The sequence below is a fragment of the Ictalurus furcatus genome, chromosome 24, assembly GCF_023375685.1.
Source record: "Ictalurus furcatus strain D&B chromosome 24, Billie_1.0, whole genome shotgun sequence".
Taxonomy (NCBI): domain Eukaryota; kingdom Metazoa; phylum Chordata; class Actinopteri; order Siluriformes; family Ictaluridae; genus Ictalurus; species Ictalurus furcatus.
In genome coordinates this window covers 10,655,111-10,682,211 of record NC_071278.1, presented here as the reverse complement: position 1 = coordinate 10,682,211, position 27,101 = coordinate 10,655,111, and the positions used below count along the sequence as shown (strand labels likewise).

Genomic DNA, 27,101 nt, shown 5'->3' with positions numbered 1-27,101 from the left:
ATGAAATCCAGGGTGTATTTCATCCTGACCTCACACCCAGCGCTCCCAGAACAGGCTCCAGATCCACCACAACCTTCACAAAATGGTCACTACTGGTTAATCAGTTAATAAGTGGATATGTATAACATTAACTTACATTTGAACAACAACATAATAGAATGGACCTTCAGGTTACTAATAAGATAAGATAAAAGTAAGTTTTTTAGAGATTAGAAATGTGTTAATACACTGAAGCCTGTGGTCAAAAGGCAGTAAAATTAATTGAATGTTTTCCCTAACTGTGTTGCTGAAGGTCGGCGAGTCATCTTCTCAGCCAAAATGAGCTCTTTGGGTCCCTGGGCCACGTGAGAGACCGAATCATGAGTACAAGCTCAAAGCTATTGGCACCGAGCATGCCCTCGCGCTCCTCACTGTATGTTCAATACAGCCTTTAAATCTCCATTGCCAAATTGGACTCGGCAGTGTTGACAGCATTTAAGTGCACAAGTCTGGAGCAGCCAAGCACGGACGCGCATTTAACACTCTTCTCTTCTTTTCACCAGTTTCAGGAAAAGTGAAGTGTATTCTGGGTTTTTTCCCCCCTTCTTCCTCACCTTCTTGTCCACTATTCTCATCATTCTTTGCTTTTTTTTACCCCCTTCTCTTGTCATCTTCCTGCTCTTGTTCTCTCTCCCTGCTAAGTGCTGCTTTGTTCAATCTCTCATGCGATGATCCGTGAGCAAATTTCCACAACTCTGCCCTGTTTGCGCAATCTTAACAGCTCATGTTCAGAAGTCAGCAGGTACTGCAAAAAAAAAAAAAAAATCAAATCAGATAAGGCCCTTTGTGTCTTTCAGGAGCATTCTACTTAAAGCAGTTTTGATGTGCTGTGTGTGTCTGTCACGTTAATAAAGTAATGAAGGTTAGGATGGAGGAAAGTGCAGATAAGAGCTTTTAATAAAGAGAGGGAGGCAGACAAATCCAAATCAAGAGACAATAACGTGGTCAAAAACAGGCAATGGGTCAGGCGATCTGCAAACAGGCATAAACGAGGCAAGGCAAGGATCGAGATCGAGGAACCAGAAACAAAATCAAAGAACATGAAACAAAATGAGGAACGGGGTACAAACATTTGGTACGGTGATAACATTCAATACTTCGCAAAGAGTGAATGACTCGAAAGTCCTTTTTAAACTGTGGTGTGATTGTGTGTGAGATTGGATGCAGGTGTGCGTGATTAGAACGGATGAGTGTTCTGGGAATTGCGGTCCATGGCGGCCATGTTTGTAGCCCGCATTGCAGGATGGGAACTGTAGTCACTGGTTTGCCGTGATATGACCGTGTCAGACTCATGATATGGGAATGAAACACAAATACTTGAAGAGATGCCATGCTCATTCTTTCATTCATCTTCAGTAACTGCTTTATCCTATTCAGTATCCCAGTGGATTGTGAGCTTCTGCCAGGAACACTGGACATGAGGTGGGAATACATCCTAAATGGGCACCATACACACATTGACATCTAGGTGCAGTTTGGAGTAGAAGTGTTTGAAGGATGCCAGAGAAAGCAGAGGAAATCCACACGGACATGAGAAGATCATGCCACACTTCACACAGATTGTAACTGAGCTCAAGATCGAACCAAGGACCTTGGAGCTATAAGGCAGCAACACTACCCACTGCACCAACATGCCACCCTTACATGAAGCACAGCCCTAAATTCAACCATCTTCTTTAAAAATTTACATCCCAGCCAGAGAAGCAATATGTTCTAGACGTCTTATTAGCGGCGTAGTTCAACCAAGTTGATGCTCTGCTCTATATTGATTGTTGAATCATTAATCACTCAGTCTCTTTGGTTTTGCTCTTGGGGTTTGCTTCATGTCCATGTAGATGTAAGTATTGTGGGATTTCATCGATCCTGTGAAGAAATCTGATGAGGGGGAGGGGGGGTTCGGGTCAAAACGCAAAAATTACAGCCATGATGAAATAACTCTTTGATTTTAGATTTCCGTCTTGTCTGATCTTTTTGCACTATATTCCTCATTTATTTCTTTTCCATTCTCTGTACCTGTCAAGCCAAAAGTACCGTGAAGACTGTGAGCAATCCTTCACTGACGGAATTCGAACTCACCCGTAAGTTGTATTCACTCTTCTCCCTGAATTAGGCCAAGTCCAAATGACGTTTTCCTATTCATTCTGACAAAAAGCCAAGTCGATGATACTCTCTGCCTCCAGAAGACAAGGCAAATCTTGTAATCTTTACTTACAAGGAACTGTCTAGTTTCGATATAAGGTTTAAAGTGAGACAGAGTCCTGTTCCATGAACTAATCATAGATTCAAGTGCTTCCTATTGCATTCTGAGTAGATTTGTTAAGATGCCAGAATGATACTATGGCAAAAAAGTATGAACACTTGTCATTGTCGAATTGTCTCTAGGAGCATAAGCTCTCGCGGTTTAAATGAATAAAGTCTTTATCTGTATGCTAAAGATCCTGAAGATAGAATTTAGAATATATGAAAATAAAATCAATAGAAACCCTTATAGAATGTGTAATGGTTTTAATGGTTATAGTGGGAATTGTATTGGTTTTAATGTAAACAATAATAGTCCCTGTGGTTCTCTACTGGTAATTTGTTGACTTCTATTGGTGGCATGTTATGTCTAGTGGATACCATTAAGGAACAATAATGGTAATGGTTTTAATAATTAGCTGATGGTTTGTAATGGTATTTGTAGTGATAACCATTAGAATTTCTGTAATGGTTTCTATTGTTTTTTTGTTTGTTTGTTTTTTTCAAGCAGGGTTGGTTGCCTTAAGTCACGGTACATCATCATCAACCTATTAACATAATTTTCGCCTATTTAAATACAAACTTTGGAAAGTATTGAAGTTTCCTAGAACACAGTCTTTTCCAGGATGGACATCTGAAACTTGCATTGTGTCAGTGAAGAAATTATTTGATTTTGCCTTTTATACCAATGCCTTGTTTCACAGAGCTGCAGAAATACCAACGCTACGAAATCGTGATGACGGCCTACAACATCATTGGCGAGAGTCCTGCTAGCGCTCCGGTGGAGGTGTTTGTAGGAGAAGCAGGTAATCATCAGCTTTGGCTGTTTTATGTATAGCACGTGAAGACGAATTTCACTTCTTAACATTTCATTAATACAAACCTTGTTGTCTTTGGCACTCAGCACTCTGCACATAAAAGCATGACAACACAGTGGAAAAAAGACAAAACAACCAAGACAGGATTTAGTCTGTGCTAAACAGATATCTTGTTCTTGTCAAAAGGCAGACAAAATGGCTGATAACAACAAAATGTTTTGGGGCCAGAGTTTGTGCTGATAAGGTACCATGGGAGATCATGGGTATGAGTCAAACAGTGAAGAATTATAAGTAAACTCAGAACTACAGTGGATATAAGAAAGTCCACACACCCCTGTTAAAATGGCAGGTTTTTGTGAAATAAACATAAGAAACGAAGCTAAATCATGTCAGATTTATCTTTTCATCTCAGATTTAATGTGAAATTGCAAAAGCATACAAATAAAGTGCAAAAATATTTAATTTTTTTTAAATTTAGGGAAAAAGGAAATATAAAAAACTTACAATAACCCAGTTGCATAAGTGTGCACACCCCTAAACTAATACTATGTTGAAGCACCTTTTGGTTTTATTATACCACTTTGTCTATCAGCATGGCTCATCTTGACTTGACTGAAGGTTTTGCACTAAAATCGACTGGTATTTGTAGCTCTTCATGATTCCCTCCACCTTGATAAGAACCCCAGTTCTGGCTGAAGAAAAGCAGCCCTAAAGCATGACGCTGCCACCACCATGCTTCACCTTGGATATGGTGTTCTTTTGGTGAAGTGCTTTTTTTTGTTGCACCAACATACATTTTGGAATTGGTCTCATCAGACCATAATACATTTTGCCACATGGTTTGGGGAGATTTAGTTCAGCTCTAATGTTTTTATTTTTTGTGAGAAAGGGCTTCCATCTAGCCTCCCTCCCCCAAAACCAGACATGTGAGGAATATGAGAGATTGTTGTCACATGCAGAGAGTAAATCAGTACTCGTCAGATATTCCTGCAGCTCCTTTAATGTTGTTGTAGGTCTCTTAGTCAGCCTCCCTGGTAATTATTTGTCTTGTCCTTTTATAAATTATGGAAGGACGTCCTGTTCTTGCTAATATCACTGTGGTGCTCCATTTTCTCTATTTGTTGATGATGATGGCCTTCACAGTGTTCCCTGGTACATCTAATGTTTTGGAAAATCTTTTATACTCCTCTCCTCGTTGAAATCTTTCAACAAGTGAGATACCGTACATGCTGTGTAAGCTCTTTGAGAACCATGGCTTCAGCAGTCAGATGAAACCAAGAAGATGTGAAGAAAATCCTACAGGAACAGCTGGTCTTTATTTGGGGTTTATCAGAATCATTTCATTGATGACAGCTGTGTGATGATTACTTATGAATATGAGATCGCTTCGTTTTGAACACAGTCACGTCCCCAATTATATAAGGGTGTGTACACTTATCCAAACAGGTTTTCTGTTTTTCCCTAGAATGTTTTTAAAGGGTGGAAAAAGCCATTTTAACAGGAGTATGTATACTTTTTATATCCATTTTATATATATATACATATATATATATGAGTGAGTCAGTCAGTGAGTACTTGCAATTGCACTTCATACCTCCCTCTAAACAAGACGGACGACTAGAACACACTACAAACAGGAACTAATACATACAGGACATGACATGTTTTTCATCCAAGAACAAAGCGGCATTCTGGAGAACTGGTTCACGCATCAATATTGTGGTTGTTTTGTGTAGATAAAAGTAATCCTTCATTCATGGTTGTGAGTCAATTTGTCTACATCGCCTTTCAAAAAGAGCAAGTTGTTTACGACTGGTTTGTCTATAAACTCTCCTGCTGGTCGGTCTCCTCAGTGAAAACATTAGGGGGCTTTAGGAGGCTAAATGATGGTTGGGTTTAGAGAAATACGTCACGGGATGCCGAAATACACGGCTTGTGGATGGGTTTGTGCAGCGAGTTAAAAAGGGTGCTTTTTAGGCTAGAGTCTGCATGTTCACTATGCACTTTTCTCTGACATTACATTGCATATCTGCAGGCTTGACCTTGCTCAAATAGATATTTTGCCAAGCAGAAAAAGTCTGGTTGACAGTTTCAGCATATTGTTTCTTCACTGAACTGGACATGTACACATATACACACACACACACACACACAGTGCATATGCACAGACGCTCGCAGACACATAGACTACCTCTACGTTTTAAAAGAGAGTCTTCCATGCTAATGATCTCAAGTCACCACTGAGCAGCAATATATCTAAGCATAAAATACTACCCTTTTCCATCGCTCTGGCATTTCAACCCGAAAGAAATGAAGTGGTGGATTTGAGTGCTCTTCAAATTCAACGCAAGTCGCCTCGTTGCTAAAAACAGCCGATGTTCAGTGCAATTATGCGTAGAGCAATATTCCATTTGCCTGGCAAACAGCTAAACCCGAGCATCTTTCTGTATCTAATGAGCTGCCAAACAGCAGGATAGGACACAACGACGTCAGAACCCCACCAAGAGAAACCAGGCTGTAATTGCTGCACTACATTATGGGTTAGGATTTACAAAAAGGCAGTGTTCGGTGCCGACTCGGGCAGATTGTCTTCTGTATGATCAATTCAATGCCTCTGATAAAAGCCTTCAGTTGGAAAAAAAATAAAATAATCGCCCTCTATCTGAAGATGCATTAGCGCGTCGGTTGGCTGACTCGCTCACGAATATTGAACGCCACTAAATTTCTACAAATACTGTCCAAGGTGTTGGCTTGGTTTTTTTTATTTAATTCTGAATATCATAGTAAGCAAAAACATGCTGTGGTAAACTTGGAGGTTTTGAGGGCATTTTCAGGCATGTCTCATAGAATAACGCTTGGCGTTATTCTTGTGATCCTTACACCTGATCGTTACAGAATGTGTCAAATGGTGGCAACGGTAAGATTGTTATTGAGAGCAGCGACAACAGTTTTGCCGTTTCCTTTCCTGCACGTCTTCCGGCTGCTTATGGCCGCCTCTTGTAAGAGGCTTAATGAAGCAGTAAATATGAATCTGTCATAAGAAACTCAAGCAGCTGGCGGAGCTGCACAGGGTTATCTGCATCAGGTTATTAACAGCATCATTAGAGGGGGTCAGGCAGGCAGATTACTCCCAGCAGCAGGAAGGGGGACGGCCAAACAAACAGACAGATTTCCTAATGATTAACTTTTGGCACCACTTGAGGGGAAGCAGGGAGGAATTTTGTGGGGGGGGGGGCTTTGGGGGTGTTTCTGGGGACGGTTTTGACACTACCTGTCAAAAGTTTAGACACACTCATTCTTTATTTATTTTTTCTCCACATTTTAGAATAATAATAAAGTTATCAAAACTCTGGAGTAACACAAATAAAACTATGGGAATTATGTTGTGATAAAAATCCACAATATTTCAAAATTATTTAATATTTTATCATCTTCAAAGTAGATGCCCTTTTTGCCTAGAATTTCCAGAAATGTATTTTTGGCATTTTCTCACCCGATTTCTTGAGGAATCCCACTGAGATGCTTTTTAAACAGTATTAAAGGAGTTCACACCAACAAATATTTAAATATTTTTCGTAAATAAAATGTTAGTTTTCTAATGAAGGAAATGAATATGTTGGCACGATTATATTTTTGTCTGCAACACACAAGATCAAGGCCAGGAGAACTTGGAAGTTCACTTGGAGGAGCATGGGTCTGGAGATCGCCACAGCAGTCAACCAGCGAACCAAATGAGAGGAAATAAACAATAGTGTACTATTACTTTGTATCTATATTTGTATATGTTTAGATCGGTTACATCCATAATGTGTGTGTGTGTATGCAACTCTTATTTAGCTGAGGTTAAGATTAGGATTGGATTTAGGTGTAGGCACAGCATTAATTAGCCGCATTATGATGCAGCTCCCATGATCAGTGCCTTGCTTGCATTGTTTGAGCAACAGGATATATTTTTCATATGCTTCATATGAATCTGAACATTTAAGGGAGACCAGTTTTGCGTGGGTGTGGCTTGAAGTGCTTACATGGAAGTCTCTGAGTCAAAATGAAACACTGAAGTTCATAATTGTGCCTGCTTAAATTAGACCGTCAGGGTGCCTGAAAGGCTTTTAAGTCACTTTTAAGGATTTCTAAGTAGACTGCATTCAACTAGAGGTCATAAGACCAAGAAAAACCAAAGAAAACGCCCCCTTGACTCGGAATTCCTACTCGGGACCTCGGGATGCTCTGCTCGACTCCAAGTTCCTCCGATTTCAGCAGGTGACGTCAAGTCGACATCACAGCATCAGCAGTAAACAAACTAGCGCTTCTTAAGTTTAAGCTGAGTTCTGCGAGTTCTATATACAATGCACGTATCTGCTTTTTATTAATCTACACAGAGATATTTGCTTGTTATATCAATAACATTCCAAGCTTCCCGCTTCAGTTTACAGTCAGGTCCGTAAGTGTACACCTCAGGGGTTGCTGAGCTCGGCATTGCATTCCTTCTTTTTAAGAATGTACCAAATTTGCGATCTGGCCACTCCTAAAGTTTCTGCTATCGCTCTGATAGGCCTGTTTTGTTTTTTCAGCCTAATGATGGCCTCCTTCACTTGCATCGACACCTCTTTGGAGCGCATATTGAGAGTTCCCATGAACAGCTACCAGATGCGAATTCAATGCTTGGAATCAACTTTAGATCTTTAATCTCCTTAATTTGTCATCAAATAATGACGAAACAAGCCACACCCAGCCACGAAACTGCGTATCGGTCAATTGTCCGATTACTTTTGAGCCCGTGAAAATGGAGCGACTCCACTGGCTGTCATTTTTAAATGGTTAATGTAGTATTATTGTTATTATCCAACCTCTTGAATTAAAGCTGAAAGTCTTTACTTCAATCACGTCTTGATTACTTCGTTTTAAATCCGTCGTGGTGGTGCACAGCGGCAGAATTACGGAAATTCGTGTCCATCCATCCATCCATCTTCTACCGCTTACTCCTTTTCAGGGTCACGGGGAACCTGGAGCCTATCCCAGGCAGCATCGGGCACAAGGCAGGGACAGGGTGCCTGGACAGGGTGCCAGTCCATCGCAGGGCACAATCACATACACACTCACACACCCACTCATACACTACGGACACTTTAGACACGCCAATCAGCCTACCATGCATGTCTTTGGACTGGGGGAGGAAACTGGAGAACCCGGAGGAAACCCATTTGAAATCTCAAACGGCCTCTTTGAACACAGTCATAATGCTATAGCTGAATCTGAAATCTTTATATACTGTAGTACACTACTGTATATCAGACATGAAATAATGGCTTTAACACTCTTTATAGCGCACTACGTACGCATATCAAATATGAAGTTCTTTCCGACGTCACTCGGAAGCTTTGTTCCCACTCGCTTATTATTTTACCATCGTTTCCATACATAATCAGGGCTTTTGTACGAGAAAATGAAACCAAACATGCCGGCATGCTTCAGTTTTCTCTGGTATTAAAGGCTTGACTGATTCAATATTTCTCTACTTTGATATGCTCAGCGATCAGTGTAGAAATGTAGCTTGGTCTGTCAGTGTGATCTGTGATGTTGGTGTGCTTCTCAGTTCTCAGCCCATCTGGAGAAGAAACTGAAATGAGTGATATTAGAGTGCTACCGAGTTCGTATTAGCATTCAGCTTGTGTAAGTGCGTTTTCTGAAATAAATACATGTCAATATGTGCGCTGGTGCTGGGACTTTGTATTGAACCAGTGTTATTGTGGGTGGTGATTGTCGGCAGTGTGTTTATACTATTGCCTCTCATGCTCTCTCTCAGCTCCCTCCGTGGCCCCTCAGAATATCCAGGTCAACACGGTGTCATCCACCCAGCTGGAGGTGCAATGGGAGCCGCCCCCTGTCGAGACGCAGAACGGCATCATCCAGGGCTATAAGGTCATAACTTCTCCTCTTTGTTCTCTTATTTTTCTATCTTTTTTTTTCTTTCTGATTCTCGCTCTTTCATTCCCATCTCCATCTCTCTGGGAATAAGAGATAACTGCAATGCATGCTTTCAGTCTTCGCTTTGCTTTTATAAACATTGTAATAGATAATCATGTTCGACAGCATGTTTAAAAGACCGAGTCGTTTGGGTCATGAAATAATTATGACCGGTCAGGGGTTAAGCAGATCCTTGCTGAAAAATGCATGACACCGAGACAGAGGCTGTAAGGGAACCCATGCATGAATACAGCAGAATTGGTTTTCCGGTTTCCTGAAGCTTTTATTGAATACGTGCATTCTGCAATATCTGCCATCTTTCAGGAAGCAGCAATGTACCAGGGCATGGAATTGAACGTTTAGAATGCTGCAAGGACAGCTTTTCGATTGCATTCCTCACATTTTGATGGGGTTTTTTTTTTTCTCACATCCTCCCCTCCCCCATTACGATTACTTTGTCTTCAGATTCACTACTGGGAGATGGATAACCAGAACGAGACGGAAAAAGTGAAGATCCTCTTTCTACCCGAGACGGGCGTGCGTCTGAAAAACCTGACCAGCTACACGTACTACATGGTCAAACTGTCTGCGTTTAACGCGGCAGGAGACGGTCCTCTCAGTGAGCCCAGGAGGGGGCGCACTCTTCAGTCAGGTCAGGCTCTGCGTCACTTCACTTCACAACACTTCACTCTACTCTCTCTTACCTGTTCTAAGATCAGCCGGCGTCATTCCCTGAACGGGTTAAATCATAAAACAAGCCAAGTTCAGCGACCAAACAAAAATCAGGTCGGGTTTTATTCCTCCAGCGTAACGCGTCGCACGTTCAATCATGTACTCGGCGGTTGTTGACGCTCCGAATCGTGCACTTGCAGAGAATCGTTTGACCTGAGGCTCTTGCTCGTCGCGATACCCGCAAGCTACACTCTACCCGTGAGTCATCTCCAAAGGAAAAAAAAAAACAATTCAGAATTTATTCAGCTGGTCTGGATGTGACCTCATTAGCACAAGCCATAGAAACACAGGCTCTCGTACCGTCGTTGACATTTCCCAAAGCAACAGGGAGCACATGCTGAACAGAGAACACAGAGGCGACAAATGTTGTGAATTAATTGTACGGAGAGTAAAAAACCTGTGGTTGCCTTTATTGCTTTTTCGTAACATGGTGTGTCTGTTTGTGCTCATTATTTCATTATTATTCAGCACACACCAAAGTTTTGCTCTTTCTCTCTTTCTCGTTGTCTCTTAGCCCCCAGTGCTCCTAGCTTTATTACTTTCTCTGAAATCACCAGCACTACTCTGAACGTGTCGTGGGGATTTCCTGTGTCGCCGAACGGAGTTGTCGAGGGCTACAGAGTGGTGTACGAGCCTACTGCCCCTATTCACGGTACGCCTTATATGCTATTCCATAAGAAGCGATATACACATTTTTTTTTTTTTTTTTTTAGCAATACACTGCTTTGATTATTTTATTATTAGTATTATTATTCACAGTACAGTAAGCATATGCCAATAAACAGCACAGATGCCAGCCGTTGTGTACACCTCTGAATTAATGATCAAGTGCCAAGAAGCCCTCAGGGGACTCGCTAGTTCTTTAAGTTTTCCCACATAAATTAGCATTGGCTCATAAGCAACATCTTGTTGCTGAGACTCATTTCAAAAGCCACTGTTCCAGTTCTGTCATTTGATGTTTTCCTTTCTTTGTCCTGGAGCTGAAAATTATGTTAATTGTCTTTAGTGTCAACATTCAAAGAAGTATTTAGTTTTAATCAATAGATAATACTAATAAAAAAATTGTGTGTGTGTGAAGGCATAACTAAAGTGGTGACAGTGGACATTCGGGGCAGCTGGCAACGCTGGTTAAAGGTGCGAGACCTGACAAAGGGGGTGACCTACTGCTTTCGCGTGCAGGCCAAAACCATCGGCTATGGCCCCGAGGCCGAGGCCAACATCACAGCGGGACCCGTGCAAGGTGTGTGAGCCGCTCATGTTGCTTAACACGACACACAATGCTTACAGTAACATAGCTACAGCAGGGCCAAAAGAAATGCTTAATTGAGCATGAATCAATAGGTGACAGAAGCATGGGCTCACGGGACAGAAAGAGCAAAGCTTCATTTCATGCTCTGCTTGCCTTTGTCCATACAACAATCGCTTGTAGTCATTAACTCTTATCTGCTGTGACAGTCTGAAATACATTTGAAAGGAAACTCCCTTGAGGTTTAACAGTGATTTGACATGTTAAAGCAAAAAAAAAAAAAAAGGATGCATGGTCTCATCAACATTTGCATTTTCATAAATCATATCTGGTGCTGCTGAAACTTTAACACATCATTTGTGGTTATTCAGAGATATGTACATCCTTTTTTATGCAGGATCTCCAGGATCCCCACTCAAAACATCCGTCACGAAGTCTGGCTCTGGTCTGACCATCCAGTGGATACCGGGCGACACAGGAACTGGCCACGTGACAGGTTATGTCATCGAGGCTCGCCCTTCAGGTGTGTAACCATTATAGCATATACAAATACAGCATGAGGCAGGTCATAGGCTCAGTCTCTATAAACTCTGTTACATATCTGATGGAAATGAATAGCAAGAACTTGCCTCAGGAACATATAGAATAAGCAACTGAGGTCTTATTAGGTTTTCATCACAAAGCATGTATTCATATCTTGTTCTCATCCAGTATTTATTATACCAAACGTAGCGTAGCAGGCAGGAATGAGCAGACATGAGATGTAACAAGTTTCTGAGGGATTGCATGACATTTCTTTGTCTGTGACTGTGACTTTGTCCTGCAGATGAGGGATTATGGGACACTTTTGTTAGGCACCTGCCCCCCTCCAGCACCTCCCACACTGTGAGTCTGGAGCGACTACGCCACGGAGTCAGCTACCAGTTCAGAGTGCTGGCCGTCAACGAGCACGGCTACGGCGAGCCAAGTGCGCCCTCTGCTGCCATGTCGGGTAAATCCTCCTGAGTCAGGCTCAATCCACAGGCTTTTCATTCGATTTTATTATTTTGCATGCACAGAAAAAGCTCAGTCTGAAGCATCAAACAGCACAGACTTCATTTAGGGCTACATTGTGTGTAATTTGCAGCAAAAATTCCTGAATTAAAATTTGCCAGTAAAGAGACTACAGTAAAGTGCAGCTGAAAAGTTTCAATTCTTATTACAGCGGGCTTATTCAAATTTCTTCTGTTTCATTTAGACCACACTGCTCATTACTATTTACGGTTTCTTCATTTATCAACTTGAATTCAGCCTGAAATGTAATACGGAAACGTAATAACGTGAAAAAGGATTTCAGAAAGAAGTCATGTGTCGTGCGAAGAGCAGAGGGTTGGAACAGTGTGTCATTTGGGATGTAAAGTCAGTGGCACCCTGCAATTAGTTCAGGGTCAGGTTAATCTTTGGACTTTATTTAACAATTTAGGTGTTTGTTTTCATCCTGCTATTGTTGTGCATTCACATGAACCGTACAATGGACTCCTTAAGTAACTCCTTATCAGCAGTGATAAAGCCACGGCGACTGTTTTTTATACTCCAGAACATAAATAATAATGTTGTTTTTGCTCTGCTGAGTTATCACGCGGCTAAACACGCGGCTGAGAAATATTTATTAACTAAGCAAGTCCATGAACATTCTGAAATATTTATTCTTTATTCTCTTTTTTTTTACCACTCAGAAATTGCAGAAATATAAAATACTAAGGGCAAATATACTTGGTTATTAAGTCTATCTTCCTCTACAGTGAACGTGCTGTCAGGGTTTACTCACATGTAAGTGACTATTTGAGAAAACAAAATATTACATATGTTACTGTGGTTCTATGACTGAGTGGAGGACCGACGGGCTGGTTTGATTTGGCGTTAGTGGAGGCTGTGTATCAAAGCTGTCACGAGGGTTCGTCCTGATAGAGCACCTCACCAGACAGAAACAGACAGCACTCTTTTTATTTATTTATTTATTTTTATTCTATTTTATTTATAGTTACTGTCACTCAAAGTGTTGATACTGCTCCCTGTTGAGTTTGATAATCACTTAAGTGCTGGCACGCTCCTTTAGTGAGAATGAGAATCCCTCAACAGTCTGATATTGTTCAGTACTAAGTATAAGAATAGCTCAGGTTCTGATACTGCCCACGCTTGAGAATGAGAAATACTTTTACTCTCCGCAGACTCTTTGCAGGAAGAAAACATGTACTCGGACAACACCTCAGAGTGTGTGCACGCTACTACCAACACCTGCCTTTGTGATATGTCTGACAGGCACTGAGCTTTCAGCCGACATTGCAATGGTCTGCAGGACAACGTACGCAGTTTCACTACCGGAGTTGCAAATGGTAGTACATACCATGTATATGCAGGCAATGTGCGGCCATTTGCAAGTTCATGACTGCGTCCGTAATTGTGACAGCTCAGTCTTGCATCAAGAAGGTACACGAGTCGAACCTTACACCATTGAGCAGCCTGCAAAGGAGTTACATGGTCCTTTTTGTGATTGACTTTAATCCTAGTGTGAGATCCGTGACATTTGCCTCATCACCTGCTGTTCGAATATGTATATATACACCCACCATGGCATTGCAGGGACTCTAAGGTGACTTGCACACACTTTATGAACACCCTGGGTCAAAAAGCTACCCCAAAAGGAAAGGTATGTGACCCCATTCATGCAAAAGCAGAGAAAGAGTTTGTATTCCACAATAATTTAAAAGAACCCTCCCAAGCACTACGGTCTGCATACTCCCTCTATTGTCTGTTTCTGTAGTTGAGACATGCCAGGCTGCCATTTGGGCAAACTGTGCAACTGTACGAATCATTTAACTGAACAGAACTTAATTAACTACAAAATTTTAACTTTTAACAAGGGCTCCTAATGGTAGCCTGCTGCCTCAAAACTGTTTCCTAGCCGCTTCTTGCACATTGTGTCATATGTCAGCTACCCATGTACTGTACGGAGAATGCTAACTGATTAATTCTGTCTGTTATGTATATGGAATACCTCACGTGGTTAGTTTCACTCTGTGAAAATAAAACAAGAAAGAATTATGTACTTCTCACCAAATCCCAGCATGATTAGTTGTAGTTTTGTGCACTTCACACCCACAGAGGTCAGTGGTATTACTAGGAACTGTTCTGAACTGCGCTAGGTCGGTCACAGTAAATCATTATTTTAACCATCCATAGAAATAAATAGCAAAAAATAAAAATAAATACCACTGGAAAAGATTTTCACACAAAGTCATTAATGAAACAGCAGCAGTGAAGTTACACTGGAATTCACTATGTGAGTCGTGCAATAGAATGATATTCAGGGACACTTGTCAGCATATTGGTGGATGTTTGTTCCATAAAGAGAGTCTTTTTAAGTCTCCATTTTGATATATGAGTTTATTTTCCTTGACTAAAGTATCACCTACGGGAAATGCAGTGCGACCAATTAACAACAGAATTGGCTTGTCATATTTATTGCTTGTCAAGCAAGTAAAGCACTGCGGTTCTTTTTATCAGGAATTCATTAAACACTCCATGTCTATTGGTCAGTTTATCAGATACAGTGTTCGTATAGGTGCACTTTGTAGATAAACGGTTACTCATTGTAGTCCTTCTGTTGGTATGCAGAATAATTCCCATCCATCAAGGGAAAGGGACCACCAGAGGAGCACTGGAGGTAGTGGACTAATGGTAGTGGCATGGTAGAGTATGTGTCGCTGATATGAGTGTGTCAGATGTTAATGTGACAGCTGGATTGAGAACAGTGCACCCACCAAAAGTTTCTAGCCAACAGCAGTCCTATAGTTAGATATGGACACTGATGAAGGGTAGATGACTAAATAAATGAATAAGGCATGGAAAAAGTGAGCTATAGTTCCTAACTGCATAATTGCAAGGTGGATCAACAAGATACATCATAAAATGGTCAAAGAATGTACAGTATATACTGTCCAAAACCAATACACGTACCAGCGTCACACACACTTCCATTGCAACAATCAATCCATCCATCCATCCATCTTCTATACTGCTTATCCTACACAGGGCCGCAGGGAGCCTGGAGCCTATCCCAGGGAACTTGGGGCACATGGCAGGGGACACAATGGACAGGGTTCCAACCCATTGCAGGCACAATCACACACACACACACACACACACACACACACACACACACACACACACTCTCCAGACACTTTGGAAATGCCAATCAGCTTACAACGCAATTGGATCCCCAACCCTGGAGGTGCAAGGCAAACGTGCTAACCACTAAGCAACCATGCCCCCCATTGCTACAGTCATGTCAGTTTCGTTGCTGTGCTGAGAATGGTCCACCAACCCAAATAATATTTGGCCATCAGTTATCCTCTTGATGATCTCTTAACCATCGATGGATGTGGTAGATGGGGTCTGTAATTGTGTAGTAGGTTTACCAATGAATGTAGGTACAAGGATAACGCACCTAATAGACTTATAAATGAGAGCATTTTTTTTTATTGTGCACTTTGGATTAGTAAATCTTTTAAAGTCATTTTAAACTTTTTTTTAAAAACAGACGTTTGTGATTCAGTCTTTTCAATTTTGAGTCAGAAGGGTGAATACTGTCACATGTTTCTTTGTGCACCAGCACAAAGAACCTCAACTTTTGTGTACACATCAAAGGAAGAAGGTTATCTGAAAGGGTCATCAATCTCCAGACTGAACCTTTCTTACCACAGGCATCATCATCTACCTCTGAGCCCTTGTCAGTCCGTCTCAACGTTGTTGTCAACCAGTCAGTCAAGCCTTGTCAGAAGATGTGTCCTTAGATCATTGGCATATCTGGGCCACTTTCTCTCCAGCTCTCTCAAGGGGAGACTCACACACCATCACATTTTCTGTACTGCTTCTCCACATACTGCCAGCAATTCCCACGACTAATTTCACCAGGAAATGAAATGTGAAACCATCTGCTGAAGGTGACTTCCATTTAAGCAATGCTGGAATAGACTGTGTTAGGAAATGTGTTTTGGGAGGGCCCTGTTATCAGTAGTTTCAGGTTAGATACTGAAGCTGATGTCATGGTTGTTATCTAACAGCGTTTTGTCTGACTGTGTACTAGAGATACCGGTTCTATAGCACTAGAGAAATGAGAAAATAATAGCTCCATTAAAGCTCCATGAAAGTACATGGTTACAGCTGTCTGTTAGAGATAATCAGCTTACTTACAGAGGAGAAATACAGTCCGATGTTTTACTGTCATGACCATAGATGTTGGAGTAGAAGGACGGCATTAATAATGACATAGCCTCAAACAAAATGAAGTCAAGAGGCTCTCGCACTTAAACTATAGGCTGCTATCTAATGAATTTTCCGAGTAACTCTGTAATAAGCAGTTGAGATTCAACAGCATACATTCATCCAGCATACAGTCTACTGGCTCATTTTAGACATACCTATATCATTAACCAGGGTTGCCAGGTTTCAGACGAATGTTCACAAACCACACAAAAGGTTTGAAACTAGCTAAAAAAAATTCAGAGACACATGTTTCTTCTTTTTCTGCAGGAGACCTTATCCACTCCATAATCCCACTTTCCTTATTTCAGCAATTGCAATCAATCTTACAATAGAAATGGTCCTGTACATCGTAGACACACTGTCTGCACTTACGTTCCTGATTATTTACTATAAAACAAGGTCTGGTGGTCGCAGAGTAATTTTAAACTAGCCCAATTTGGAAATCCTGTCCTTAACAGTCCTGTCTACTGCTCATCCCTTGAGCATGGGGCAGTGTGATTCCTGTCCTAATGGGCCTCGTTTGTTGCAGTTCCCTTTTTTTTACCGCTAGGTGCAGTAATAATTCTAAGGAGGTAAAAGGGGCAGTGAGCGTGCTTCCCCAAGATTGTGGAACCTCTAGGAAGGTGATCAAATCAATAGATTGGCTTATATCTGTCAAATAGGAAAGTTTCTTTTATTATTCTTGGTCACTCAAAAGAGGTCATTAGTATTATAATGAGAATTTTATGAAAATGAACATTTGTTGAATGGCTGAATGGTGAAACTCTGCCCAACCTGCCCCTACACTGCAAAAAATGCCTTTCTTTAAGCAAGCAAGACAAACTTAAATCTAGTTACTAAAATCAAGCAAAAAAAATCTGCCAGTGGGGTAAGCAAAACTGACATGGTAAGAATTCTTGAAAATAGCATAAATATCCAGTGACTAAAAAATGCGATTGGTTCGTAAATCTAGACAAAAATGCAAAAATGTAAGCAAGTTGTGCTTATTACAAGCAATGAAAACTCAGTTATTCAAGATAGACTTACTTAAAATGAGTATTTTGGTCTGTTGATTGAGCTGACTTTAGAATTTATCCCTTAATCTAAGATTAATAATTAGCAAAAAAAAAAAAAAACAATTTCTGAAAAACAGCTAAATAAAAATAAGTGACTTTGTCTTAAATTAAGGCACCAGAAGTATTGTTATTTTTTTAGCATTTTTATTAAAAAGGGGAAAACTCTGCAACATAGTGTCAGGGATTGTAGAAAGTGCAGATTTTTATTGAATAAAGTGCAAAAGAAAAAAAAGCAACTGAAACTGTGTAAATAAGAACCATAAGTGTAACAATGGACGCAAGGCAAAAACATAGGGACTATGAGAGCGACTGTGGACTAGAACGTCTATAGGGGTGTTTACTAGAGGTAATACAGAACAGGTGTGAGTGATCAGTGGGACATGTGACATGCTGATGGATAACGTAGTTCATTGTGGATTTCCGCATAACCATGACACATAGCTGCTTCATTGAAAAATTGGAAAAATTGAAGTGTGCAAGAGGTCTTACTCTTCAAATAAGGAAAATAATCTTGTTCCTCTGCTGGAAAATTATGCAAACCTTTGTTGTAGCTTGTTCCTGGTTAAATCTAGCTTGATATTTGCTGGAAGATCTTATTAAGATATATATATATATTTACTTATATTTATATTATATATATATATATTTATTTATTTATTTTCTTAAAATGAGATTACCTTTCTAATGCAAAACATGCTCGATAAGATTTTTCTTACACAAAAAATAAGTCATTTCCCAGAAACAGGGCTTTTTTTACTTTCTTGAAATTGCTCTTATGCAATGTATGGACATTGGTTTTGTGCCAATCTATGTGGCTGTTGTTTTTAAAGAAGAATGAAAAGCATTTTCCAGTACAGCACGAAATCAGGCTCAGTCCAATTCACTCTCTCTCTCTCTCGCTCTCTCTCTTTCTCTCTTTCTCTCTCTCTCTCCATCCCTCATCTCTCTCATCTCTCTCTCTGTCTCTCTCTCCCTCATCTCTCTATCTCTCTCATCTCTCTATCTCTCTCATATCTCTATCTCTCTCTCCATCATCTCTCTCTTCCTCATCTCTCTATCTCTCTCATCTCTCTCTCCCTCATCTCTCTCTCTCATTTCTTTCTCATTGCTCTCTCTCATCTCTTTCTCTCATCTCTCTCTCCCTCATCTCTCTATATCTCTCTCTCATCTCTCTCTCATCTCTTTCATCTCTCTTTCTCTCACATTTCTCTCATCTCTCTATCATCTCTCTCATCTCTCTCTCTCTCATCTCTCTCTGTCTTTATTTGTGCATCTTTGCTCGCACAGCCCAGATGGACACCCCGTTTTATGAGGAGTGGTGGTTTCTGATCATCCTTGCTCTGAGTGGTCTGATTCTGCTGCTGATGATCGTTTTCGGGCTCGTCTTGCACGGACAGAACAAGAAGTACAAGAGCTGTGGAACAGGTGTGACCAAGACCATGTCATGCAGATAAATCCACCTTATAATCAATTTCCATACACTGAGCTGCTGAAGGTTGGTCTGTATTAGATGTTGATCCTAGTGGTGTTGCCGCGATGATGATATGCTAATCACTGCAGGTAAAGTTGTGTCCACGGTAGAGGAGAGGGTCACACTGGACAATGGAGGCTTCACAGCTCTGGAGCTGAACAGCAGACCTGTCCATGTCAAGAGCTCCTTCCTGAGGAAGAACGGCACCAGGTGAGAACTCCCTACCTCTTGTGTAGAGTCACCTTCACCTCTAGGGCATGATGATGTTTATTCTATAACCCCATTTCCACAACTCATTCAGTGTAGATTCCCAGTTTGTTCATATAGGTTGTAGCATATTCACATATACAATTAATTAAAAATATATATATATATATATATTAAATAACCACCTTGTATAATTGAGTAGAATTATTCAGTAGTCCACACTGTCTTTCATTTTTCCAGGTGTGCTTGTCTGAATATTGAAATTACTACTCCTCACCCAAAATCAGTGCCTGACCTCACTAATGCTCTTGTAGCCGAATGAACACAAATTCCCACAGCCACGCTCCAAAATCTAGAGGAAAGCCTTCTCAGAAGAGTCTAGGTTATTATAACAGGAGACTGGAAGTGATTATAACAGGAGACTGGAGGTGATTATAACTGGAGACTGGGGGTGATTATAACAGGAGAGCGGAGGTGATTATAACAGGAGAGCGGGGGTGATTATGACAGGAGACTGGAGGTGATTATGACAGGAGACCGGAGGTGATTATGACAGGAGAGCGGAGGTGATTATGACAGGAGAGCGGGGGTGATTATGACAGGAGAGCGGAGGTGATTATGACAGGAGAGCGGGGGTGATTATGACAGGAGAGCGGGGGTGATTATGACAGGAGACTGGAGGTGATTATGACAGGAGAGCGGAGGTGATTATGACAGGAGAGCGGGGGGTGATTATAACAGGAGAGCGGGGGTGATTGTAACAGGTGAGCGGAGGTGATTGTAACAGGAGACCGGGGGTGATTATAACAGGAGTGTGGAGGTGATTATAACAGGAGAGCGGAGGTGATTATAACAGGAGAGCAGGGGTGATTATAACAGGAGACTGGGGGTGATTATAACAGGAGACTGGAGGTGATTATAACAGGAGTGTGGAGGTGATTATAACAGGAGAGCGGAGGTGATTATAACAGGAGAGCAGGGGTGATTATAACAGGAGACTGGGGGTGATTATAACAGGAGACTGGAGGTGATTATAACAGGAGACCGGGGGTGATTATAACAGGAGACCGGGGGTGATTATAACAGGAGACCGGGGGTGATTATAACAGGAGACCGGAGGTGATTATAACAGGAGACCGGAGGTGATTATAACAGGAGAGCAGAGGTGATTATAACAGGAGAGCAGGGGTGATTATAACAGGAGACTGGGGGTGATTATGACAGGAGAGCGGCGATGATTATAACAGGAGAGCGGAGGTGATTATAACAGGAGACTGGGGGTGATTATAACAGGAGAGCGGAGGTGATTATAACAGGAGAGCGGGGGTGATTGTAACAGGAGAGCAGGGGTGATTATAACAGGAGTGTGGAGGTGATTGTAACAGATTGTAACAGGAGACCGGGGGTGATTATCAGAGATCGGCCGATATGGATTTTTTGTTACAGCTTATTTGCATGTTTACATGCCCTATAACCAATATGCAGAAGAGATTTATTTATTGTTTTACTTCTGGTTTTGACAGTGATAACGACACCACTGAACTGAACAAATCATTTTATTTACAACAATCACACTTCCTCCTTGCATACAAAACAAAACCTCTTATTTATACACAAATAAATAGACGGGTCTGAAAGAGTGCAAAAAATAATGTGCACTGTTACTAAAGTCTCTCTTTTTTTTTTTAATAAAAGCTTTGATGAGATAAAAAGTTTACGTGACTCCATGAGTTTGTCTCTATTTCTTAGTGGCAAGCTGCTTAAACTACATATCAAGCATTTATGTAACACATCTCATTAGTGCATTAATGGCTGTTATTTTAAATAAAGTTTATTCATTAAAACAAAGGAAGTATACTTCACCTGTGCACACCGTTGTTAACCCGTCTCTCCTCGGATGCAGTGCTGCAATCTCAATTCTGCATGCACTTCTCAATGCGCCCACAAGATGGCGCCATTTATCGGTGGAACCGATATTACAAAATCGAGATCTGATCTGATCTGATATCTGATCTCTAGCTATTATTCACAGCTAGGGCCAAGTCCCAGACCCTGGAGCTGTGATGTGGAAACATTACCCTCTGCACCATCGTGTAGCCCTGAATATTTAAATTTGCATATCAAAAATAATTACATTTACTAGTTACTACATCCCCATAAATGAGTCATTTATTCATTCGTTCATTCATCTCCCACTTTATCTGGTCATAATGGCTCCAGAGCCTATCCCAGAAACAATGGATGCAATGTCTGAAACCACCCTGGATGGACACCATCACAGGACACCATGCGCACACACACACACACACACACACACACACACACACACACACACACACTCACACATTTACACATACAATTAGGAAATCCAAGTAATGGCATGTTTTTTGGGATGTGGGAGGAAACAGGAGGACCAGGAGGAAACCCACGTGAACACAGTGTGCATACAGACAGTGTGCACAGACGGTAACCCAAGCTCAGGATCGGCCTGATACATTGCCTCTGAATTGTTCATTTCTGTATATTATATGTGCAGAATTCTGGGCTTCTTCAAATATCTGAAAGCAGACAGGTCATTTAGGGTTAAGCCGTTAAGGATAAATATATATATATACGCTATGTTCATTTTACAATATATGTTCTACTATGTCCTCTGCTGTGACAGATCCCCGCCTCGGCCCAACCCTGCAGGTCTGCGCTATTCAGACGAAGATATCTGCAACAACTACAACGGTGCTGTGTCCACAGACTCCACAGCCCTTACAGAAAGAGCTGCAGAGCTGTCCGAATCTGAGGTGAAGTCTTGAATTACACGCATGATGAAAACCTCAAAGAATCGATCATTCTCCATATGAAACGCTGAGACATTCTTATTGTCGCCTGTTAGCTAAAAGGTTTATAAGCGGTGTGATTTATTTATTTTTTTATGCGTGTGTGTAGCCGTTTATACACTATATATTTCTCTGGTAGTCTGCAAACTGCTGTCATAAGAAGAGCTTTTAATAACATGACTTCATGCTTCTGCCTGTGTGATTTGATATTCCAGGCAACAGACAGCGAGTGTGAGGAAGAACCGATCAAGCACTCGTTCGTGAACCACTACATGAGCGATCCCTCTTACTTCAACTCGTGGAAGCGGCAGCAGAAAGGCCTGAAGGAAACTCTGGCCTGCGCATATGAGGAGTGTGCCAGCGGAGACGGAGAAGGCTACTATCAGACTGTCGTGACCCAGCACAGCATGGGAGGAGTGTACACACCCACTGGGCAGCCTGCACCAGGCTCGCGTACTCCTCTCACAGGCTTCTCATCCTTCGTGTGAAGCTCCCCGAGGAGCAGGACCGCTCTACAGACCTCTCAATCTGCTAACAGGGATTTGGGAAAAGGCACAACACGTGGGAAGACATTTTAGCTGTATTTTCAGCATGAGCACTAGAAAGGACTGCTCTCAGAAGGGTTGATGAGGAGAACTCATGGATAATCACTGGACTGAGAGAAAAAGAAATAAAGCAGAGTGTATTACTGTACATGTTCCTCCCTGGGAGGCCCAGACTTTGACTGGAGAAGGTGAAGACTTGTTTTACCTGTTGGGGATAAAGCAGGGTGTAGCAGGGACTCACACTACATTCCTACAGCGACTCACACTATAGTGGCACACACTCACAGTCTAGCATACACAAGCATTCCTGCTACTATTCCCCTTACGAACATAGGGCAAACACTCTGTAATTACGATATACTGTATATACTGTCAAGTCTGAATAATCTCACTCACCTTCAGTGTCTCTTTGTATATACACGTGTTCTACTTGTGATCGAAAAGATCATAAAACCGTGACAGGTGTGATGAGGAAGCACAGTGCAGTGGGACTCAGCCATGACCACAGCTCCAGAGTTTACTACATTGTCTACTCAACCGGAGCCCGTTAACCAGCGAGCCAGCCTCGCCGTCAGTCGTGCAGTGATCCTTTGTGTCGCATGTCATCCTCACACACAGCGTTGCAATTAAACATTCAGTTTGTTACTTTTTTATCAGGCTGAACAACTGCAGTCTCTTCAAATACTTGTTTCTTTTCTTCTTCTTCTTCTTTTTTTTTTTTTTACGTGCACAGATATACAGTATAAGTGTAGTCCGAACCAGTTTCAGATTCAGAGAAATCCTATTTCCCTTCTAACTGTATTTCAAACGGTTTACTTTGAGTAGCGCAAGATGTACTGTTAATACAATACAGCGATGATGTACTGGAAAACCAGCAGCGGAATCAACCTGCTCCATGAAGCATAAGGGAGGTTAATTATAATATTCCTGTGGAGGCTGTTCTGACACAGGTCGGTGATATGAGGTACTACATTTAGAGCAAAATGTCAGTGTTTTGAGTGATTTGAAATGTTACTCAGGGACGGCTGGGATAAACGAGTTAAGACCCCCAGCCTCCCCCCCCCCCCCCCGACCGCAGTCTTTAAAAGATTCAAAACAACAGCAGCAGCTTTACGTCAGACTAATTGCTGTTGTACATTTTTGGTGGAACCAAGCACAACATCGGTTGTAAGAATAATAATACATGGAACGTTCTTCGAGTTCGTGTGCATCGGGGCTGAACGGTTTTTCAGCCCGCTTCAGCAGCGGTTTAAAAAGCGAACAAGTTGGATTATGTACTCTTAATGCCTTTTCAAGGAGAAGCTAAAAATAGATCGACTAAGCACACATCGTCCAATCAAAGTACAAATTACACAAAAGGACACATGGCCGAACTAGACATTTACTGTTTTTTGTAATACATAAATAAATAAATAAATAAATAAAAATGATAAAATTAAAAACCCTTTCTGTCTATCACGCTTATACATTACAGACTTGAAACATTTCGACATCACGAATGCAGCTGCGTTTCAATGTGTGTGCAATTGATTTCCCAATATCATTCTTATGACACATCGATGACACCTCGTGATATAATATAGCTCAACACTAATGGATTCATTGTGAAGCTACTGATAGATATTAAGTTTAAGACCTCCTACTGAATATCACAACCAGCCGTCACTGACGCCACTGTAGTACAAACCGTCACAGGTACTACTCGAGTATACAGTATATTGTCAGATAATTGTATGCCATGTGAGACACAGGTGTGCTTTTTTAAAAAAACAAAAAAAAAAACGTTTTTTTCTGTTCAAATACACCTGATGGAACTCATACCAGGTTCGATTAGCCACTGATCTGAGTCCCGTGTGTTTTAAAAGCTGTGCAGTACAGGACTGGAGTGACTGGTTAGTCACAGTGAGCTTTTCCTTTATTTTTCAGTGTTCTGGACGAGAGACGTTTACGAGTTCGCAGATCAGAAAAGCCCGGGCGTACACTTTTTTTCTGAAACTGTATCAAATTTGAGCACAAATGAAAGCATTTCAGTCGCTGGTTTGATGAAGTCGTCTCAAATGCGTAACCACTCGCATGAGGACACGTGTGAGACGTCTTTGGATGTAATGATCAAGATGGAGGGTGAACCTGTATTCCCAGCGCTCATAAGCCATAAGGACAGTTCATTTTTGTTTTCTTTCTTCTTTCGGTTGCTTTCTATTCTGATTCACTTTTCTTTCTCCGTTTGAAATAGTTGCCTTTTTATTTTATGTGCTAGAGATGTATAAAGGTGATTCTTTTCTCTTTTTTCCTTTGTTTTTTTTGTCCATTGTTTACTGTAGTGCTGTTATACAGTGAGGCAGCACCATTTGTAATTCGGTTACTATGTATGAAGGTTTTTGTTTTGTTTTTTGCAGCTTTTGAAATGGTGGACAAAGCAAAGCAACATGTTCTTGTTTATAGCTGCCATTTCACCCCAGCACTAGTGTACATCATCAACATCCGTGAAGTAAAGGCAGTTTCCCACTTTTTCAGTGAAAGTAAATGTTTGCTATTGACTTAAAAATGAATCATTAACTTTTTCAGACCACTGACACACTATTAAAGACACCCAGAAATGGTTTTAAACACAATTCTTTCTATATTAAATAGAGTGATATGGCACAGAAACATCCCTATACTGTTACCCATATCAACACCAGCAGCTCACAACCATAGCTTTTGGTGTAGCAGGACAACATGAATTAATAACAACATCAACGCCTCAAACGAAATGAAGCTGAGATGCTCTCACACTCCGTAATAGCAGTTGAAAGTCTGAAGCATACAATCAAGCATGTTCTTTTTGAGTGGGTTTTTAGTGTACCTTTGTTCAGCTGTGTTCGATGCAGCAGAAATGTGTTTCCCAACACAAAGAAGGAGTAATACCTTTAACCATGGTTGCCAGGTTCCAGCAAGTGCTCCAGCCTACCTACATCAAAAACCACACAAAAGACCTGAAAGCCCCCAAAAAAACAGTCATTGGAAAAGAGCGACACATTTTCTTTCTGTATTTCTCATTATTTGTGTGCGGAAACACTCCAAAATGCCCCTTTCCCTCTAACAATTTTTGCACTTTATATCACAAAAGAAATGGTTCTGTACACCATAGACACACTGTCTGCACTTACGGGTTGCCTATGTTTGTGAACATGTTTTAGATTTAGTTTACAATATTTGCTTTAAAACGAGCTAAACGGGGCAGTGAGTGCACTTCCCCATGATTGTGCAACAGCTAGAAAGGCAAACCAAACAAAGCAGTGGAACATCAGCTGTCCGATTTTTAAAAATCGTTGATCACAGAAAAGAGTTCATTAGTCATTTCAATGAAATTTAAAATGTACAGAAATATGAATGAAACTTTATGAAGAGTGACTGATATATATATATATGTGTGTGTGTGTATATATATATATATATATATATATATATATATATATATATATATATATATAATTTATTGCCCCTATAGACAAGCTGCCACAGCTAATGAAGCATTCCGGATTCTATGAATATGTGTCCCCAAGACTACACTTAGCCATCTCTTTCAACTGGGAATTCTAACAAGGAGAGAGGGAGGTTGTATTAGTGAATCAACACCAGACCATCCTACCTGGTATGTTCAAGCCTTGGGTTGATCAACACAAGAGTTTGTCAACACCTGCCCATCACACCCATATATGGTTCTTCCCTAAACAGTTGTACCAAAGGTGGAAGCCCCAAATTGTCTAGAATGTCTCTGTATGTTGTAACATTACAACTTCCCTTCACTGGAATTCAAACCTGTTCCAGCAAGACAATGCCCCTGTGCACATGAAGATATGGTTGGACTGGAAGAACTTGACCTCAACTCCACTGAACACCTTTGGGATGAACTGGAACACCAACTGCACCCCAGACCTCCTCACTGAACATCAGTACCTGATCTCACTAATGCTCTTGTAGCTGAATGATCACACATCCATACAGCAAGGCTCCAAAATCTAGTGGAAGGCCTTCCCAGAAGAGTGGAGCTTATTATAACAGGAGACTAAATGTGGAATGAGATGTCCACAAACTTTTAGCTATACATTGTATCTACATATACTGTACACCCCCTAATTGTAAAGTCAGTTGGCAAGTGATTAGTGAGCAAGCTGTTATTTCATTCTTAAGCTTTTTGCAGCCGGGTAACGTCTGCAAGCATAAAATACATTCCACATATAAATTTTTAAACATAATCACACTATTCAAATACAAGGTCCATTATTTAATTGTGTAGAGTAATATTCTGGACAGCGTTTCATTCCTGAGCACCAACAACAGGTTCAAGTTGTCATTATTTATAGGCTACATGTTATTGAGGTTTGGCTTAAAACCCATTCAGTTCAAGGGAACAGTCACACACTACCAACTATAAGAACTCAAATAATATGGTTTGTGATTTCCACCAAAAAATTCACAGACCCGCTTCTTATGCATCACAGACTCCTGGAGGTCCCCGGACCCTGCTTTGAGAATCACTAATTACCTAACATCCGCTTTGTCATTAGCTTGCAAGACAAAATCTTTCCTTCGGTTATACATTATACATATACTGTACCTATTTGTCCACAGGGGATTACATCTGTCACTTCAGTCATGAAAAATTTCT

At 41.0% G+C, this 27,101-nt stretch overlaps 1 protein-coding gene across 2 annotated transcripts in view; it reads left to right on the top strand.

Moving 5' to 3' along the window:
• sdk1a (sidekick cell adhesion molecule 1a) overlaps positions 1 to 25,051 on the top strand; it is a 275,242-nt gene extending 250,191 nt beyond the window's left edge. Inside the window, exons 34-45 of one of the 2 annotated variants that reach the window (XM_053612689.1) lie at positions 2,061 to 2,117; positions 2,982 to 3,083; positions 8,899 to 9,014; positions 9,525 to 9,711; positions 10,306 to 10,443; positions 10,870 to 11,031; positions 11,435 to 11,560; positions 11,864 to 12,028; positions 18,684 to 18,821; positions 18,963 to 19,077; positions 21,740 to 21,869; positions 22,121 to 25,051. In XM_053612689.1, the coding sequence (XP_053468664.1) occupies positions 2,061 to 2,117; positions 2,982 to 3,083; positions 8,899 to 9,014; positions 9,525 to 9,711; positions 10,306 to 10,443; positions 10,870 to 11,031; positions 11,435 to 11,560; positions 11,864 to 12,028; positions 18,684 to 18,821; positions 18,963 to 19,077; positions 21,740 to 21,869; positions 22,121 to 22,393 (1,709 nt within the window). In that variant the 3' untranslated portion in view covers positions 22,394 to 25,051. Of the gene's footprint in view, positions 1 to 2,060; positions 2,118 to 2,981; positions 3,084 to 8,898; positions 9,015 to 9,524; positions 9,712 to 10,305; positions 10,444 to 10,869; positions 11,032 to 11,434; positions 11,561 to 11,863; positions 12,029 to 18,683; positions 18,822 to 18,956; positions 19,078 to 21,739; positions 21,870 to 22,120 lie in introns of both variants that reach the window. The other variant, XM_053612688.1, reaches the window with a different exon arrangement.
• Positions 25,052 to 27,101: the final 2,050 nt, after the last annotated feature.